General features: G+C 38.4%; 2 protein-coding genes across 5 annotated transcripts in view; both read right to left on the minus strand.

Annotated features, from left to right (window-relative positions):
- LOC145481014 (aldo-keto reductase family 1 member B1-like) overlaps nucleotides 1-6,970 on the minus strand; it is a 12,738-nt gene extending 5,768 nt beyond the window's left edge. The window contains exons 1-5 of the mRNA XM_081459380.1: nucleotides 6,711-6,970; nucleotides 3,119-3,174; nucleotides 2,259-2,441; nucleotides 1,247-1,334; nucleotides 191-292 (exon numbers count right to left, since the gene is read on the minus strand). Coding sequence (XP_081315506.1) covers nucleotides 191-292; nucleotides 1,247-1,334; nucleotides 2,259-2,441; nucleotides 3,119-3,174; nucleotides 6,711-6,812 — 531 coding nt within the window. The 5' untranslated portion in view covers nucleotides 6,813-6,970. The remainder of the gene's footprint in view (nucleotides 1-190; nucleotides 293-1,246; nucleotides 1,335-2,258; nucleotides 2,442-3,118; nucleotides 3,175-6,710) is intronic.
- Nucleotides 6,971-8,632: 1,662 nt separating this feature from the next.
- Nucleotides 8,633-20,569, minus strand: LOC145481023 (TGF-beta-activated kinase 1 and MAP3K7-binding protein 2-like). 4 transcript variants are annotated; one of them, XM_081459397.1, is made up of 10 exons: nucleotides 18,462-20,569; nucleotides 16,060-16,375; nucleotides 15,352-15,395; nucleotides 14,887-14,988; nucleotides 13,752-13,851; nucleotides 12,408-12,467; nucleotides 12,048-12,098; nucleotides 11,509-11,574; nucleotides 10,250-10,339; nucleotides 8,633-9,533 (listed from the first exon to the last, which is right to left on the minus strand). In XM_081459397.1, the coding sequence occupies exons 1-10, from the start codon at nucleotides 18,585-18,587 to the stop codon at nucleotides 9,424-9,426; spliced, it is 1,065 nt and encodes a 354-aa protein (XP_081315523.1). In that variant the 5' UTR covers nucleotides 18,588-20,569; the 3' UTR covers nucleotides 8,633-9,423. The 4 variants fall into 4 exon arrangements, with proteins under 4 accessions (XP_081315523.1, XP_081315524.1, XP_081315526.1 ...); XM_081459398.1 differs by lacking the exon at nucleotides 12,408-12,467; XM_081459400.1 differs by lacking the exon at nucleotides 11,509-11,574.
- Between the last annotated feature and the right edge of the window lie 13 nt (nucleotides 20,570-20,582).

The following is a 20,582-nucleotide window of genomic DNA, read 5'->3' on the forward strand; positions in this document are numbered from 1 at the left end:
GTCTCTTTTTTCATGATTAGATTGGCAAACGACTTTTCTGGGCTACTGTCTATTGGACAAGTGGGCATGAAAAGTTACTTGCCCTACAGGAGCAATTGTATAGTACAATAAACTACAAAAACAAATATTTGTACCTACAAGCATCATCTGGTATCCATTAAGTGCTGTTAAACATAGAGTTCACTCTTACCTGCCAAGTCTTGGCAATACGGTCAGGTGAATAACCAAGAGTACCCTCTGCTATGGAACGTGGGAAAAGGGCATCTTTTTTAAAAGAAGTTGGAATATGGATCTGTTAGGGAAAAAAAATACATATTGCATGTGAATTGGCATAACTTTCAATACCTTGTTTAATTTAAACCGTCTTGCACAGAGTACTAAATTAAATTTCTTGTGACTGAAGCACAAAATATGACTAATTTATTAATATTGATTTTGTGGGTGTACTGGACTGAGGTGATCACCAACAGAGATTTGTGGTCAAGAACTGGTCAAGAGCCTATCAACACCACCATTAAAAGAAGGCACTAGAAGTGGATAGGGCATGCACTAAGGCAGGGTGAGAAGAACATAGCTCGCAACGCGATGGGCTGGAACCCACAAGGCACATGGAAACATGGCACACCGAGAATCATGTGGCACAGAAGCATCTTGAAAGACCTGACGGATGCCAACTTGAGTTGGTGCAAGGCCAAAAGAGTGGCTCAAGACCAACAGAGGTGGAAGGCAACTGTGGATGCCTGATGCCCCCAAAGGGACAAAGAGGACTAGATAATGATGATTATAATTATTATGAAATAACATTAAAATATTTTCATTGTTGAGTGCATAAAAAATCTAGTATGTTTCTTGAGGCCTCAACAGAAGGCAAACTAAGACAGTGACAAAGAAATAGAAAAAGTACGAAAAACGATCACACTTAAAGCAAGGAAAAGAGGTAACTTATGTGACGGGTTCAAAGTAAAGGCGCATTTAATTTGAGGCCAGTGGCTGATCAGGCCTGTGCTTATCTCTGGTTTCTGTAGCATTACAGCAACCAAAAGTAATTCTACTCCTCTCGGATGGAATGCTGACAGTTCGCAGTACCCATTTATACACGTTGGCGGAGAGAGGCACTGTGGGAATAAAGTGTCTTTCCCGAGAACACAGCCTGTCCAGGATGGACAGGCTCAAACCAGTCCTGCTCAATCTGGAGTCTAGTTCACTAACAATGTGGCCACTGCACCTCCCTCAAAATAAGACTTACCAGATATAAATCCAGATAGCTCAACTGAAGATTTTTTAATGTTGTTTGGCAAGCTGGTAAGACATCTTCAGGATCATGGCTGTTACACCTAATTTGACACACACACAAAAAAACAAGGGAATCAGATACAGGTATTAATGGAAAGCTGTCAGTATCATTACACACCATATGACGTCACTAGTTCCAGGCCTTGGAAAATGACACTTGCATTTTTAGAAAATTTGGAAAGACAAAAAAAAAATGTTTTTCACATCAGAAAAGGGCTTCAATTGGACATTTATGAATCAGTGCAACATAGACTTCAATTTTCTGGAATAAAAAGGGGCAAAAATTTCATTTCATAGGCACTTTAAGGGTTGGGTTATTGAATCTGCCTGGAAAAAAAAGCATGACTATTTGACAAAGACAGAAAAGTATGGTAACAATTCTGTTTGAAGTCCAGCAGCTCACTCTGATCCCTTCTTTTTTGTATCTCTTCCTAGATCACTCTTGCAGACCCTATAAAAATTACAGCCTGTATTGAAGTTCCACAGTCTACCAGGAAATGGAAGATTTAAAAAAAAAAATCTGACAGGCAGAGAGAAATTACACACATTTTATCCGAACTACATGTACCTTGAGTGGAATACTGTAGAACCTAGCCAGCATAAATAAATGATTACATGTAACTGTGCATGTTTCTTTGCTGGCAATAATTATTGATCTCTTCAATATGTACATGCCTAATCGTTATTCCTTATACAGTGTATATGTCACACTATGGCCAAATTTTTCCACTGGTTGGCTGGTGGGCTATACACCATGGCTAGAACAATAAGGTTCCATTTCTAGGAATTTTTTTACAACATGAAGATATGAAAAAAAAATTCTTTACTCACTTATCAACGTGAAGATAGTTCTCAAAAGGCATAATTTATTAACAGTCTAGATTAAGAAGATTATTTGATAAATTTATGTTATTATTACTGGTATATAAATTATGTGCTTTTGAGGTGGAATGTTCAATAATCACCAGAGTTTTGATGTGACAAAAACATCTTCCCGCTTCACTTTTCCTTCTTTAAAAACTTCTGTAAATGTTTCGCCAATTTCATCCTCATTTAGGTAGATATGCGCACAGTCAATGTGTCTGTATCCGTACTGTAAAGCAAGCCTGACGGCTCTGCCAACTTCACCCTTTTTGGATTTCCATGTCCTATGTCAGAAAAGAAAAACAAACTAACATTTTTATACATGATGGAAAGAAGTAATATCTGCAAACAAAGAATCTTTTAATTAAAACAACTTCATTCAAAAATGATTATACATCAGAGCTGCAAGGCATTTAAAAAAGGACCCGTTTCAACTGTCCGAATGATTTAATTTTAGTGCCCTTATTATAATAATTATGACCTCCACCCTGAATGCACTCCCCTTTGAGCATGGTTTTGTAAATAAGTACCTCTACTCAAATTAGTACCTACTATACCAATATGTGCTCCTCCCTATCACCTAAGCTTAGCTATTCCTTTGTCAATTACATTGCCATCAGAATGCTTGTACATTGAGATTGTCCATTCAATATTACCCTCACAACAAAACTGCTGCCTCAACTGTTGTTTCAAAGGTAGGACGGCAATCCTTCAAACAAAGATCTAGATTCATTGTATGTTTTACACATTTGGGTGCTAATGTCAAAAAAAAAATAATAAGTGTGCATGCCTACATGTATCCCTAACAACCACCCTGTCAGTCTCCAATATTACCACCCTCTCTTCAGCTCTCAAAATAAGCTAAACATTCCAGACAGTAATTATAACTCAGACATTGCATTCTTGTAGTTAAAGGAACAACTTTAGCCTGGCCTAAGTTAAATTACATGTAACTACTCACCCTAATGCAATAGAGGGCATTAATGCTCCATTGTTAAGTTTCACTGCAGCTGCTGCCTAAAAATGATTTACAAAATAGAGCAAATAATCCATAAATAAGTTTTTGGTCAGTAGAGAATTTAAGGTAAAGAACATCATTCCCCCTCCCCCCCCCCCCCCACCCCCCACCAGGGGAACTCCCATAAGAAAAGGTCGGGGATGCTCGTTGGAAAATTTGAATTACAACACAAAAGTAGACCAATCTGGGCATGGCCTGAGCTTTATTTGACAACTACATACCTCTTACTAACCGAGTTCGAGGTCTGTACTGTAAGTTACAGACTGAGTTTTTTCCCCTTCGATTTATGGCCCAAGCGCAAAGCACGTGGGTCACAAATCGAAGGGGAAAAAACAAGGATCCGTAACTTACAGTACGAACCGAGAAGACGAGGTTAGTAAAATGTTTATTATATCTCTACTGTGTCCCTGATGGGTTCGGAAACAATTTCTATTCACGCAGACTCAGAAAGGCTTCAAATTTCTGACACACTTCGAAAGCAAAACAAGTCAGTTTAAAATTGCTTTTAAGTCATTAGCAGGCTTTATTACACAATTTAGAGTATAGGAAAGTTTTAAACTTTCACTTGCTTATAAAAGTTAAGAACACTTGGCGACAAATACAAAACAGTTTGGCAACAAAACCAACTTTTATATTTCAGCGGGCCGTACAGAAGAGTACCGCCCGCTAAATCGACCAATCACAGCACGTGTACTAACTGGGAGATATAAAACGGAATAGGCTTGATTTATCAGCTGCTCTTCAGGAAGAGTGCCTGTGCTGGTGGACTGGACTCAAGAGACCAGCAGAAATAGTGCTCTAAAAAACTGAAATAGAACACTGTAAAGATTCTTTGAAAGTTAAATACAGAGGCCTAAATACAAATACAAATACAAATTTTATTGTCAACTCCCCATGGGGGCTTTTCAAAGAAAATAATAATGATAAAGATAATTAAAAATACTCAAAGATTATCAATAAACACTTATTGAAAAACTACAGTATTTACAAGTAAAATTTATGACATTAAAAATTGATTTAAACGGAAGGCTTTCATTTTATGTTCAAAAATGATGAGAAACTTAAATTGCATATCAAATTTTTGGTCAGGTCATAAATAGGGTAGGGAAAATTGCAGATGTTGGTCTCAAGGATGTTCACGAGAAAATGTTCTACTCAACAGATTTTCTTCAAACCATTTTTGCAGACAGACAATGAATTACTGGTTTCAGAATTGAAAAAAAAATTGGGGGTCACAGTCTTCATTTCAGAGATAAAGCATCTGGAAAACTAGTCTGGTTCTGACAAATTTGGGTGCTTTAATCAGCATGGTCTCCAAGGTTGTTAGCCTAAAATATCAAAGATAAATCAATGTTAAGTGAACCCACTGCGTTAATAAGTCCAAAATTAATGTTGCCAACGTTTTCACCAAACTTAACCCTAAAAGAGGCATTTGAAACTGCCACCCAAATAAATAAAGAGCTAGAAAGAATGGAATTCAATGATGCATATTTTTCCAAAAAATCAAACTTCTAATTGATAGATTTTCTTCTCTCTTCGTATAAAATCGGTGGAGAAAATGATCTGTCAAAAGAAAAATAGGAGTCACCGAACATCCAAGATCATTAAATCCAGACAAAGCTATAGCACTGGCCATCTGCACTATCATTGTCCATTTTATTACTTAGCGCGCGCTCGATGCATGACTCAGTGTGTGAATTTACGTGCGCAGTAAGGATGCACAGAAACAATTAGTGCAAACGTCCTTAAACAGGCAAGGGTTTTGGAAAGCAGGCTGCACACCTGTACCCAATTAGTCCGGAGTACCCCCCCCCCCCACCACACCCCCTGGAATGCAATATCCCATCTTGCGTTCTGAGGGGGACATGGGGGTTCTGAACACTGCGACACCGCAAAAAATTAATGAACACCGCATCACTGCAAGAAAAGTTAATGAAACACCATCACCACAACACATATTTTTAGTGCCATGATTCACTCATCTAAAATTATAATTTTATACCTCAACAATTTTCCACAAAATAAACACACCACAACGCTTTTCATTGCGCTTATGTCAATACTGCTGATGCCTGTAAATTAGTTTTCTTGCTCTTGTAAAGAAACCTTGTGCAAAGCTAGGAAGCGGACAAAGAAAAAAGAAAGGAGCCTCGAGAGATGGCCTTTACCCTAGATCCCTCTCTTCTCTTACTTCGCTCACTTTTCTTGGGGTATAAACCCACTGACTGAAGCCCTATGTTGACTGAAAGTATTGCTTTCCAGTGCTAGCTGCATTTGCGTTCAATACATATAATCGTTTGAAAAAACAGAAGGTCAAGAAAGTCACACGACCTTGGAGCGGGTATAGAACGGTATCAGAATGACCTCTAGACGAAGCCCAATAGGTCGAATAGCAAAAGGAAAAGAATGGTAAACATGTGTAATTTACAAAGCGTCCTCAGCTTAGAAAGCCTTCTTTCTTCCCTGCGACACAACATCTGAATATATTTTGTGGCCAGTAGTTTTCGCCACCTTTTCCTTTTATGTAGAGAAAAGCTGCGCAGTCAATATACATTATATTTAGCCTTGGCATTTCCAGGATTTCTAGGATTGTTTCTGTCCTCGCTCCTACACCTGTCTACCGAACACTGAGCCCCAGGTGGCAGAGGTCGAGTTACTTGTCAAGTTACGTATAAATGAAAACAGCTTTGGATTGGCAGCCAAAGCATATTGAAGATTGACTAGAAAGTGATGGTCTGTATTTTGTTACAAATTATTAACCTCAATGGCACGTGTTTGTCATAAATTAGCATGGATTAACGAAGTTTACATGCTAAATTCAGGTCAAATTTATGTTTAAGAAAGGTAAAATACCCCAGCACTGCAAACAATTTCATTTCACCGCACACCGCAGCGTGAAAAACACAAACATCGCACACCGTAGGGTTTGAGATCACCGCAACACCGCAAGTTGAGATTTTATTCACCGCATCGAAAAAACATCGGCACCGCAACACCGCAAATCCCCATATCCCCCTCCGTTCTGTGTAGCCAAACCCAGTTTGCATATTATCACTGTCATTTTCAGTAATCTACATCTTAGAGGACACGTAGAAGACTTGTGGGTGGGACTTGGAGAGGTCGGCTTATAACTTTCAGAATGTTACTTCTTGAGCTCGATCCATGTGTCGTGCAATAACTCGAAGGATAAAAAATCCGCTGAGTCATATACTAATTCATGATCACCCATCAAAGTTTACTAGCATTTTGCTTAAAGGAATGAAAGAATAAAAGGTAATAACGGAAGAATTCAAAACTCCATTCGGCACACAGCAGGCTCCAAGTTAAAGTTGTTCACAGCTGCAGTGAAACTCTGGCCGCGTCTGCATGCCGTGGCACCGCCAACTCATTATGCATAAGCAATGTAGTAGTTAAAGAGAACTGAAGTTCTCTCCAGCAACCTTTCCAAAGACGAAGTACCGTGGATTGGATTATTGCCCGAACTACCGGGAAAGCACCTATTCTTCCACTCAATGCAAAAGAAAAGCGTACTTACCATCACCCCGCTCGTCACCGTACAGTGCAGTAGGAAAAGGGTACGAAGAGAGAACCAAGTGTTGAACGTCACGCGCGCAAGGTATCCTGGGGCGCTTTCCATTTGACCGTATTCCGGAAATTCCGGGTGGGGAAGCGAATGGAACGGACATTTTCCAAAATTTCATTTGATGGCCTAAAATTCCGGAATATCGGAATATCCGGAAAATTCCGTTCCATTCGGCCATTCCTGCTCGAGCCAGTTTCTCCGAGCCCGGATTGCCTGCGAGCAGGCTCTTCGCGTGGCAAAAAAGAAGAAGAGGAAAGGGGAAGAAGAACTTGCCCACACCAGTTTGAATTTTGAATCGGTAGGTCCACATTTTCCCTTTCCTCTCCTTCTTTCATGCCATGCGAAGAGCCTGCTCGCAGGCTAAGTCAGGAAATCGAGCTCAACATGGCTGCCTCAGGCTTCTCATGTTTGTATCGCGTGTTTCGCATGTTTCCAGCCAAACGCGCGAAGTTATCGCGAAAATTTAAAACCTGGAAGGATGGTATGACGGGAACACATCGAAGAGAGTGCTCAGCGCTCAACCCATGTCCGAGAGAAAAGGTAATCTTGCACCCGAAGTTGAAATTAAATTTTTTCAATACGTATACAGTACAAGAACCTATTCTCAATTTCGGCTTATTTTGTGTTTTGGAACCCAGAACCGTGGCAAGGAAAAAATCAATTCCAACCCTCTATGGTCATTGACTTGGTGGAGGCCATTGTTTTCTATAAAACACCTAATTATTTCATCAGAATAATCATATCAAGCGTATTCTCCCTCGTGTACGGGTTTATGGAACAATTCCCCTCAAAATCAATGGATGTCGAGGCTCAGCGAGGAATACCGGTTGACGTAATGCTGGTGCGAGCAAAGGGAATTTACATTTTGATGATCAAAGTAAACAAGTTGTTTTCTTTCTTTCGTTACGGAATTTTCTAAAAGAAATAGGAAACGTGTTCTCCTTGTTTCTATCGAGTTATAGAAACACTCGTGGAAGTTTGAAACAACTCGAAAAAGCTGTGGAAACAGTCGCCTGTCGGCTTGCACTCCCACAACATTTTTCGTTCTTCCAAATCTATTAAACAATTAGATTATGAGCTCGATATTTCCATCGCGTGATAGTTGACGAGGGCGCAGCTCTCGACAATCGAGAGCGAATAATCTAATTGAACGCTTATAGACTCACTGTCTATCATAGATAGTGAGCAGCGTCGCCAATCAAAGAACGCCAGTAGATCTATACTATAAATCGATAGAAACACGGTACACGTTTTCTATTTCTTAAATATTGTTTCAAATGCAAAATGAAATCAGTCAAGCTACTTCCCGTCAAGCATCACTTGAACTATTCCCTATCAGCACGTAAGACCCAGCTACAGCTAAAATAAAACCAAACTGGCAGACGCTTGTGAACTGCGCGTCGTATGCCAACAGTCCTGAAACCTTTTTTGGACCAAAATAGAGGCAGAGTTTCCAAATTTCTGGAATAAAAGGGAGGGAGGGTATGATCGCAGGTTATAAATTCCTAAGAGTTCCTTTGTTGGTACGAACCTTTCTGGTGCGCTTCGGCGGAATACGAGTATGGTCGAGCCCTGGCTTGTATTTAACGAGACGTAGTCGAGACAAAATGCCCATGATGAGACCAAACTCGCCTGATATGCCACTGATCCGTACCAAAAAGGTACCGTTAGGTATTTCGGCGAAGTGACCATGATATCGTGGCCATATCAGGTCAGTGACTTGGTATCGCGGCACATCAGGATCGTTTGGCCTCGCCGTGGTTCGACAAAACTCGCCAGATATGCCCCCGAAGCGTACCAAGCCTACGTAGCAAGCGTTTCCCTATGAAAAGCCTTTTCCGCATTCTGGCCGCACAAATCGGAGCGCGAGCAGGGGTGGGCTCGATTTCAGCCGCTCTCTCGTGTCTGGACAGCGGCTGGTAATCGAGCCTAAAGCAGGGGTGGAAAAAAAATCCTCGTACGAGAACGCTTGCTTTGCAGGCTAAGGCATACCAAAAAAAAAAAAGATTAGGAGTAAGTAGATAAATCTTGCAGCGTATCCTTTGGTTGCTGGCCTCCACGGAAAGGGTGAGTTTTGAGTAAGCGGTGTGTCAAAGGTCTCGTGAAACAGAACTCAAAGTTTCCATTCGGACCAGCCAGGGAGGGGAGGGAAACTAGGCGAATACATGACACAGGTCCAACGATTGAACCAAGACATCTCGATCCAGCGTCAAACGCAAAAACCTTCAGCCTAACACACCTCCCTCAATGTCAGTACAGTCAATAAATGACACCGCTACAACATTCACAGTCACCTCAAACATCAATGGTTTTACTTTTAACAATACTCTGTCATCCTTTAAGGTGATAAACCAACATGTCATTGAGCTTTCCTGGGACTATGCTTTCCCAAGAGAAAAATAAATCACTTAATTTCGATATTTTCTTAGTTTTGCTGCCACGTTTACAGTAAAACTGCCATACAAGTAGGAAAAACGTTATCGTTTGTAACAATAACAACTAGAACGTTTATGCCTTTTGGATTTTTCCAAGACTGTGCTTGTATTGTGTCCTCGTAATTTATAACTTATGATAGAGCTGCGTCAAACTCTGATCCTGCCAAAGTTTCCTGTTCGAACAGTCACGCTCGAGTCACGCTCAAAATCGCCCTCGAGTCACGCTTGAGTCACGCTCGAGCCTCCAAGGCCCGGTTCCTTGGCATGTCACACATTTCGCAAACTTCCAAAGCCTCGTGATTTGCAAATGTACAAACTGAACAAGTCCAGGTTGTTTCTTCTGAAAAAAGAATTATAAAACATCCATCAGAATGCTACATGTACAATTAAATATCTTTTTCCTCAAAGGAGACGCCCCTACTTCCATTAAACAATTAGATTATGAGCTCGAGATTTCTATCGCGTGATAGTTGACGAGGGCGCAGCCCAAGTCAACTATCACGCATAGAAATCGTGAGCGAAAAATCTAATGTTTTAGTATAAATCTACTAGTCGTTCAAAACTTAATCTAAATCCTTTTCACAGACACTTCGAAAACGCCAAGAAGGGGCCGCCAGTTTGTAAACATGGGTATAATGCTATGCCACCCACTATCTATCACAGAATAGATGGTGAGTGGCATAGCCAATCAGAGAACGGCATTCGTGATAGAACGCTAGTAGATTTATACTAATACCTGTTATTCCAATAAGTGCCAGTTCAATTATTAATTAATTTGATAATTTGACGTTAACTTGATAATGTGATCGTCACTGAGAGAACTAATCTGTAAGCTGAAAATTACTCCTTTTGATACTTGTGAGAGAGCTCTACCTTCAGTTTATCACAGTTGATGAAACCAACCTCATGATTTCTATCCCCCACCCCCTCCCCTGCTTGTTTGCAAGTACAATTAAATTCATGTCTTGGGCTACAGTACACTTTTTTGTCCGAAATTAAAATGGTCCGAAATTTCCTGCAAGTAATGTGCCCTGTTCATTTTAATCTGCTTATTACCTGAATTGTGATAATTTGGAGGAAGAAACACCCATTCATTGCTTCCGCCATCGGGTGGGGGACTTAAACTGGAAGGACTCTCTTCCCCTGCTTCAATAAAAACAAATAAAAGACATTTCATTTTGTGAGCTGCTAAGTCTTTTCACACCCAAAATCAACACGAACTGAAAGGTAGCTTTCAATTTTGAAAACCTACTTCCTTTATAATTACTTTTCACATTTCTAACCATGAAAAAACTAATTCCATAGTGAATAGAAATGACTTTGTGCATGTAGCATTCCAAACAACCATGTAATGTAATTAATAGATATTACCCTTATGGTCGCAAAAGTACCAAGTTATCACTTGACGACTTACTTACAGTTTACGACTTAAAAGTAAACTGGTAAAGGATTTTATAGATTCTTAGTGTAAATAATTTCTTAGGGTTCTAAAGTAGATTTTTATTGTTGCCATCTTATTTTTATCGTTGTACTTATTTAAATTTCAGTTATTGTCTTTGAAAAGCTTCTTAGGGGAAAGTCAAGAAAGTATGTATGTATGTATGTATGTAAGAAATCATGTATAGTATTATAATCTAATAACTCAGATATAACTGAACATTGTAAGATTTTCAGAAGCTTAAGAAAAATGCGCACACCACCAGAATCCTCCCTGTACAACTACACTATAAATACATAACAGTGCTTTATTTCAAAGCCAGAAAGTGATAAATCCGTATTTATTTTCTCCCGACAATATCAAGACATTGCCCAGCAACCAGGTAACAAGAATATCAACAAGTTGGAAAGTTAATAATGTTAATTTGCCACACAATTCTCAAACTACAAGGTGACATCAAAAGAGATGTGCAATGATAAGTAGAAAAAAAGTGGTATTTTGAAGTTTAGCATGGCAGGGTTTAAAGCAACAAATATGACTGTACACACTTCTGCATCTCTTGAGTAGCAGTGCACAATATTATGCAGTATTGTTACAAAATAATGCTTTGCAAAACAGTGCACAATTCTAAGGTACAAACAGCCAACTCAAAATCAACTTTTTAAGAAGTCACTTTGTTGTTTTCCAAAAAAATGCTTCTCTTATATTTCTTCTAGTAACCATGGCTTCATTTCACTGACAAAAAAGTGTAAGGTTGTAAAGTTTGCTGTTAAAAGAGGTCTGTTTAATCAACTGTTATAATTATTCTCGAGCCAGACACAAAACAGATCGATCGCAGCCTTTGGCGACAACAGTAATTAATGAAAAGTGTTAGTACCATGTGGGGAAGGTGCAGGCATGGCTCCAAACATGGAACAGAATCGTTGCAAGGAAGAAGCAGGACCTATGAATAAAGCATCACTTTGAGAGGCAATCCAAGGTGATCTTAACATAGATTCTCCTTGAAATGCTCTCTTAACTTGTATTAGAATTACATGTACAGTGTACACTGGGATTAATTACTGTATGCAGCAAAAAAGAAACCTTGGCTATGACACAAAACAAAACATTTTTCAAACTTGTGACCTCTTGGTCAACACTGACAATTCTGAGGAATAACACTGACAAAATGGTTTGCGCCAGAGATTCACATGACCCAGCTCATGCAGTTTGGAAGGGCGTAAACTGTCACTAAGGCTCTGTACATTGTACAGACATAAAAGTATGTCAAAAAATAATATGAACCTGTCAAAATAATGGCAAACTAATTTCACTCAATGACCACCTGAGGTGCTCCCATTTCAAAGTCTGAAAATTATTAGCTGCGACCTGAATTTTGAGTATCTGTAGTACAGTATTAACTAATCTTAAATTCACCATTTGTACTGCTGTGGGGCCGACTTGATGGATAGCTTTCAACTCTTCTTACTGCAATGGAAACACAAAAAGCTCAACATTGAAGAAGAATGAAGAAGAATAACTTTATCTAACACGAGTAAAAACACTTTACAGTTAGCACTGACAAACTAGTGGTCCTCATAGTGCCTTTCCGCTTACTGACGATGAAAATTAACCAATGAGCATGCAAGAATTTTTGCAGTTATCGTAAAAGTTATCGTAAAAGTCTTTTATCATATGGCTTTTCAAAGTCTTATTGATGATAGTACCCTAGAAAGGGAATAAGCAACAAAGCATGTTCAAAAAAATTTTGTTGCTAAGCTTGCAGGGTTGGCCTACCTGGGGAAGGGTGGTGAGGTTGAAGTATTGCTGGGTTATTACTTGGATGACCTATTACAACTTAAAGAACAACATACAGAGGATGTTACACAGTGGCACAAAGATATGAATTTTATTCTTGAGTGATACAAACAATACATTAGGAATGACCACAGTGGATGAGAAAATAAATAGAGGATATTACATGCCCGCACATGGATATGAATTTTATCTTCGAGTGTTCAACTCGATATCTCACGAGTTCACTGCACTCACTCATGAGATATTGAGTTGGACACGGGAAGATAAAATTCATATCCATAAGCATGCATGTATTCTGTTTATTATACAAACATACTAATGACGACATTTTTGACGATTTTCCGAAGATTTCGGACGACTTTCCAAAGATTTCCGAAGATTTTCCAAAATTGTTTCAAAGGCCAGATGAACGCTTCCGAACATTTTCAGATCATTGATTTTTCCGAAGATTACCGAAGATTGCCCAAGATTGCCAAAGATGACCGAAGAAGATCCAAAGATGTTTCGATCATACATCAACAAATTTAAATGTAGTTAAAGGGACAAAAGAAAAATGTTATCAAAAAGGAATGATATCTTCACAGTGTGAAAGATAAAAATAATATCTTCACTGTGCGCAACGAAGATATGATTTTTTAGTAAAAGGAAAAATCCTGGTATTTCACTGGTGTTTAAATAATAAATTGTTTTTAACACATATCTTCAAGCCATCATATAATTTTCTTTTTATCATAAAGAAAAACTGACTGTTACACAAACAACTGTAAAAGCAGGAAATTATGTCATGAATGGTTGTAGGTTTGTGTGAAATTTAAGAGTGGTGTGTTTTCAAGTGAACACTGTCTAGTGTTTACACAATAAAAGAAGATTATGTACATTCACGTTTTAACTTTAGTATGACAAGAGCAAGCTACAATATTTGTTTGGAATGCTACACTAAACTGTAAAATGGTCTTTTACCATCACTGATGCCACTACAAGATTGTGCGTACAACCCTGCCTTCAATGAACAATTTGCGTGCAGAAATTCAAAGTCTGTTCAAGCAACATGTACCTGAACTTAAACACAGAAGAATCTATACTCCTCCTTAAGGGAGATTTCAGTTTGCAATAAAGAGGAAAAACCCAAACAAATGACCCACTTGAAGAAGTGGATCTCAAACAAGACAAGCTCTTCATTACTACTTTCTGTCCCAATCTGTATGAAAAAATGGCAGAGTTGAGTATTTTGTTTGGCCAATTAACACCAGTGACCAACTCACTCTTACTTCAAGGGTAACCCTAAACAAAATAGTAATTAAAAACAATCGTAACAATTATTACCATCTCTTCCATAGCTAAGTTGATCAATTTCATGCGTCATCTGCTCAATTTCTTCTCTTAGCACACGATTTTCATCTCTGAGATGTTTAACATCTGTCGACTAAATTGTTACAAAATATCATCAAACAATGAAATTACTTTTTTACTAGTTTTTTAATTTTTACTTCTCTCTTGTCGAGAGAAGTTGTCAGCAATCACAAGATGTAACAAACCGCAGCAATGTCTAGCAATTTCATTATTTAATGGCAAAAGGTGTTGACTTTGATACACAGAAAAACATTGGAATCATACAGAATATGATCCTTTTCCATGCATTGTAATAAATAATCTAAATTTCTAACTACAGAAAAATGATCAAAATAACAATATGTACATGAGAAGATGAATTAATCTCACCTTCACATTTCATTACCAAGCTTAAAATTCACCATCTTTATTAACTTATCAATATGTACATGTATATTCAATCAGGGATTTCATTAAGGGCTGAGCACCACGCAAATTGAACCACTGTGAGGATGATTTTGACTGCCTGGTTTGACCATCTAGAGGAACATTTTTCTTAGAAAGAAGCTCAGTTCAAAAAGTTTTGCCCGCCTGTGAAAACCACCTGTCCTCCCGCTGAAAATCTTAATGAAACCCCTGTCAATAAATACATGAATGAAATAACTAATAAAAGCGTAAAAAAATGCAAATACTTGTATAAACATTAAATGTAAATGTACAAAATGTCATGTACATGAACCTCTAATCCTAGAGTGAAACGCTTTACATTTATCAGTTCTATGGTGGCACTGTATATTGTACTACAGACAAACCTTAGGTTTGTTTGTGAAAACCTTGTCTCAACATTTAAATGAAAGCTATTGAACTGCATTGGTAAATCAATTTCATTGGTACTTCCTGATTTGCAATATTCTCCAAAATGAAATACATTCTGCACTAACTTAAGAGTGTTGAACAAATTACAAAAATTCTCAGAGAATACTGGATTATGACCTGGGAGTTTCAGCACAAACAAAATAATTTTAACCTTAAATGGGCACTCACCAACTGTAGCAACCACACACTTAGAAGGGAAAAATTGTTACATGTTCAATATGTAGATAAAAATCACCGTGTTACTTTTACTTACAGTGGGGTTTGCAGCAACACGAAAAAAGTCCACCAGTTCCTTCTCTTTTTCTAGTAATTCATTTCTTAATCTAATCAATTTGTGTTGCTCATTGTACATTTCCTTGAAAGGCAACAAAGATCACATAGTCAGTCACCTCCAAATGAATTACTGCTGCAGCCATATTTTTTTCAAACTTGTTTCTGCTAAAGTAGGTATGGCGTATGACAGCGAAACAAACCATTAGCAACTACAGGTTACTTCTCAATATAAATTTACTCTATGCACGCTACTAATTCCAGATCTTAAAAGTCTGAGAAAAGGAAGATGTTTCACAAGGTAAATTTTACTCCTCTGAGCTAAAAACTCAACTCAGATGTGCAGACAGGTGAAAGTCTTTTGCCCTGATAATGTGCCAGATTTATTTAAACAACATGCACAATCACACAACACAACAACCTAGACCAAGTGCAACACAGATCATACCTTTTTGAGCGCGTCTAACCTCTGCCGTTGGTGACAAAGTAATGCTGTGAAGGGAAGAGCATAGTAAACTTAATGGCCAAAACAAATACGACATAAATAACCTTTAGAAGAAATGGGCCAAGATATATATGCTGCTATATATGTAAAGCCACATGTGTGATGCCAAATAAAGTCCTACAAACTGATACACTGTATAGTAGTAAACACAATCGGTCTTAACCCTCCTTAGTCTCATCTATCCTTGTATACTGTCAGTTATGTTAACCTTATTGGTATTTTGATACTGTACAGCACAAAACAATATCTTGAGGTTCCCTTTATACTGACAGTAATTTTGTGCATAAAAAAATGACTTATAATAAGATGTCAAAACAAAATAGCCCCTTTAAGAATTGATTGTCTCCTTAAGCCAAGCAAAGCACATTCATAAAGCATAGATGATGCAATTTAGTTTTGTCAGACTTTGCCCTCCTTGTGTACAGTGAGAGGTTTTAGCGGTAATCCTGCTACATCATGTTCTGGGGAAAAGAAAGACCCGAGTGATAATAAATTGTTCCCCTTGGCTCGCTTTGACTCAGTTAATGGTTTTGTAACGTCACCATTTGCATATCATGTTTTCACAGCCATACTGTTCCCAGATCATGCTAAAAGATACCTCTGGGAACTATGGAAATTAGAAATAAGCACTGTCAGAAATATGATACTTACTTTGATCATAACATGCACCTGCAGAAGGTGGAGGCCTTTCTACTGGGCCAGAAGAAACATATTCCATTCCAGGACTGGGCTGTGCAACTGTCATTGGTCGTATCAATGGCTGTAATGGTGGTGGTGCAGTTCTGTGTGGTAGATATGGGGATGTGTTTGTGGTGGGAATTGTGATTGATATAGGTTCATCTACAGGTGTGTTTTGGGAAGATGGTTGAACTGGCATTGGACTGTCTAACATGTCAACACCACCACCATATAAAAATCTATCGCTCTCTGCTGTGAGAATCCTCAAGCAACGTTCTGTATTTCCATGCTGAAAAAATATGAAGAGTCAAAATTATTTATAAGGAACTGTTAACACTGTTTAAAGGCTGATGCTGGTGGTTGTTACAATTATTATTATCACTAGGATTGTTAAAGCAAAAGTTCGTATAATATTATTTTTGCTTTGGGAAGAATTTTCACCTGGCTACAGCCCTGCTTCAGCGATTGTACATGTAATAATCCTAATTGATTGTCATACAAGTCTTGATGATCATACTACGCAATCATCGTTAATTCATACAGAAACTCCTCTCCAAAGACTGCTGACTTGCTGACACCAGAAATGCACTGAGTGTTTGCTAATGATCCAGGTTCTCTCCGGCATTTTTAGTGTTGTAAATGCACCAATTACAATAACTGAATGGAAAGTTGGTAAGGGTCAATCAAATGTTTCTGAAGCGATCGAAACAATAGCACTGATAATAGTGATCACAGGTAAACCAGTCTGACTAGACTTGATCAAAGAAGGCAAAATTGATAATAATTCAGTAATGGACCTTTTCTAATTAACATCTCCATTTTTCTTTTCTTTTCTCTTACAGTGACTGCAACTACATTTCAAGCGTGGCTCCTTCAGAGTCACTTTCTTCAAAGGCATCCACATTTTTTTGTTTCACACACCTCTCTCCTTTTCAGTATCAACGAAAACTTAGTGTAAATAAAAAGCACACGCCGTAATCAATTTACTTGTGCCATGAATTTTAAGTACTTTTTAGTCCCTTTGTAAAACAAAAAGTCCATTATCTTACATTGTATAAAGCACATGAAACTTGAGCAGTAGGGGCTTATTAAGTTTCTAAACTATCAACTCTATATTTAGCCATACAACCATAAATTAGCCAACTGTTCAATGAAAAAAAAAGGGAAGGTTAATGGACAGCAGAAATGCACCATTTGTGGTACCTAATCAAAATAATGATAAAATGCTAATGGTTTACATTTAAAACTGCCATTACAGTTAGAAAACTTTGCAATGTAGGAAGTTCCTGGCACAGTGACAGTACTATCACTTGCTTGAATAACATTAGTACCTTTTCAATCAACCTTAATATTATAAATTTGCAATAGCCCAAGATTACATGATTTGTCACAGGGTTTCAAAAAGACAAGAAATATATTATAAACAGTCTTCGATGTATGTAGAAACATCTTCATTAAGAATGAAGTCCCAAAAAATGCCATCTAACCTTCCGTTTTTAAAAAAAAGACTTGTTTAATAACTACAAATTATCACGCCATACACCAGGTCAGCTAATATCAACGTGCACATGATCCAAGTGTTCAGTCATCCGGTCTATACGCAAGCGATGATTCACTGAGAAATTTATAGTCGTGACTGATCATAATAATTAACGTTCTAAAATTAAAATATTTCCCCTGATCTCTTTTATTCATCTGTGAGCCAACTGCAGCGAAGGGGCAGATTTCAACTGAGCAAAGCTGTCGTTATCTTCTATCAAAGTCTTAAATTTTACTTTCGATTTTGTCCTCAAAATATGAAGAACTTAATCTGCAAGCTGGCTATATATACATCATGTGTCGTGGAGTTAATGCAGAGATCGTTGATTTTAGCGTATCGTCTTCATCTATAACGCTAATATTTTCCGACTTGTAAAAGTTATGAACAGAAATACAGCTTGGATTATCGCTCCGCAAAAATATTCCCTTAAGGGCTATTGAAATCCTTGCCATCGATCGAACCGACGAAGTTCTTTGATGCAAACAATCGTGGCGATTTCACATTTGTTTACAGCCACGATTCAGTTCAATCAGTATCGTCTCCATGGAAAATATGGAGTTAAAAAGAGTACAATCGAGTTGAAAGAAGCCTTGATCGCGACGAAGCAGAATTCAACACACGCCAGAGAATCATAGTGATGGCTTACTCGAGAACACGCTATGTTTACAGGACAACACCTCCAGTGCACTACCCACGGAAATTACCAAAAGAATCAAAACATGTTGATGCAAAACAACAGTCCCTGAACGGAAAACTGAACTTGCTCAATCCGTAATATAAATAACCAACAAATTCTTGAGACAGGCTACCAATGTGAGATTAGAAATCGACTTACCTCAGCCTGCAGGGTTTGAGAAATGACTTGCTCCGGAATTTCGGGAAACCTATTCTTCAGGGCCTCGAATATCTGCCCGTTGTAACCGTTTCTCTCCGCCGCCATAAAATATTTCGCGTCCACCATGTACAAGGCCTTTTGTGTTCCCTTCTCTAACGTCTCTTTTGTATTGTATAAGGTAATGAAACGGGTTAAGCTTACGAAGGAAGTTTATCTCCAGACCAACTTCCACACAGCTTCGGTCAACGTCAGATTCAACACGTACTGCGCATAACATTGTGGCACGTGACTTACCTTCCGATCCAATTCAGATGCCGATCGATAATAAATCGATATTCAAATTATCTGCAAAACTCTCTGAAAGGGAAAAAAATTCGAAAACAAAACAAAGCAAAAATAAATCAATAGCAAAAAACGAATAAACAGAAAAAAAAATGATTTTTTTCGTAACCATTTGCATTTCTCTGTACAAAGTACAAAGAAGCCGAACAAAATGAAAAAACAACTGCAGTTTCGCAACTATTGCCCAAATTCGGCGACTCCACCTACGATCACGAGAGAGTGCGCGACTCGGGGAGTGGCTAAAGTGAAATAATAACAGTATTTTACTGAATTTTTTTTCGTGCGTCAATAAACGTAATACTTCAGGAGCGTAATGTTTAAAGAGCTGAAAACGTCATCATTTGCGTCACGACTTGTGTTCAAAACTGAAAAATGAAACCATAGTTTGTCGGCCTTTTGGATTAGCACAGTACACCGAGAAGCAAACTGAATCTGTTCTGAGTGGCGAGTTTTGCATGGATATTTGATTGCATTCGTACCTATCAATATAATTCGGGCATCGAAGGCCAAAACCGAGCATCTTTATTAGAGATATGGTCCCTTTGGACTTTTGAAGAGGTCACACAGGTTTGAGGTCATTCGAAAAGATTTTTTACAATAACTGTCTAATTTCTCGCGCGCTGACTGGTTCATTTTTATCATCGATAAGAGTACAGACGGATAAAATTTTAATTTATGCAAGCTTTCAAGTTCAACTTTCAGCTGTCAAACTGTCAACTTTTTAACCAATGAGACTTTGTGGACTTTTTTAAGTAGCCAATCAAAAAGAGAGAAAAGCTATTGACAATGTTCGCGTCATTTTGAATAAAATTCACTTGTCTTTGTTTACGGCAAGTTTACGTCGTCTTTTCCCCTCATTTATTCCTGGCATTTGACCGTTTTGGGGTCGTTATTGTAAAAAACAAATTGACGTCAGTTTTTTATGCGACTGTCCTCTTATTGATGATAAATTGCGTCATAACATTGTCAAAGTGGCTGTGGAACCACGAGCCGCAGGCAATTTGTTAAATAGCTTCCCGTTCAGCCAAGGTGAGGTGGTCTCGTGAACCAAGTGACGTCACCGGGTGAAGTTCGCGGTCAAGTCCAGGGAGACTGGATTTGAAAGCAGTAAAGAACAAATTTCACTCCAAATTATGTTCACTATGCCCTTACTTAACTGCTGCCAGTGAGTCACTTGACTTAAAGAGACTCGACAACAATCTCGTTCCTTTGCCAGTAGCGCGCTTGTTGACGCCACTGATGGAGACCTCTTAGCGCAAATGAAAATGAGCCAGCATTAAAATAGCAGTTTATACTAGTCTTCGCATGTTCAGAAACCATTACAATCTCGTACGCACACCCTTCGTGCCCCTTAAACAAATGGGGAGCTTTTTTTATGAGTAGGACAATGGTTGTACAAGTGCGATATAGTACTTCATTTCTTTGCCGTCCTCTGCAAAAATGGAGTGTGAAATGACCAAATTCTGCGTACTCTATAAAGAACGTAAACCAGGCAGGCTAATTTTTAAAATCAGTTTTCAGAATTTTGACGGCCCCTTAGATATCAGTTTGGGAAAGCTCTGACGGTGACGGACAAATTACACGGCCGTCGTCGTTGCTTTTAGGCCCCGTTGTTCACACTACGCCGGAGAAATGTTTTCCGCCCCCACGAAAACGAAAAGCCGTCGTTTTCAAATTCCTCCGGTTTGAAGAGAGTTTTCGAAAAGTTCCGTTTTCGTAACGGATTAGTTTGGATACTAGGCCAAACCATAAAAATAAAGCTACGTTTACAAATTTCTT

Source organism: Orbicella franksi, chromosome 3 (genome assembly GCF_964199315.1).
Source record: "Orbicella franksi chromosome 3, jaOrbFran1.1, whole genome shotgun sequence".
In the NCBI taxonomy this organism is placed as follows: domain Eukaryota; kingdom Metazoa; phylum Cnidaria; class Anthozoa; order Scleractinia; family Merulinidae; genus Orbicella; species Orbicella franksi.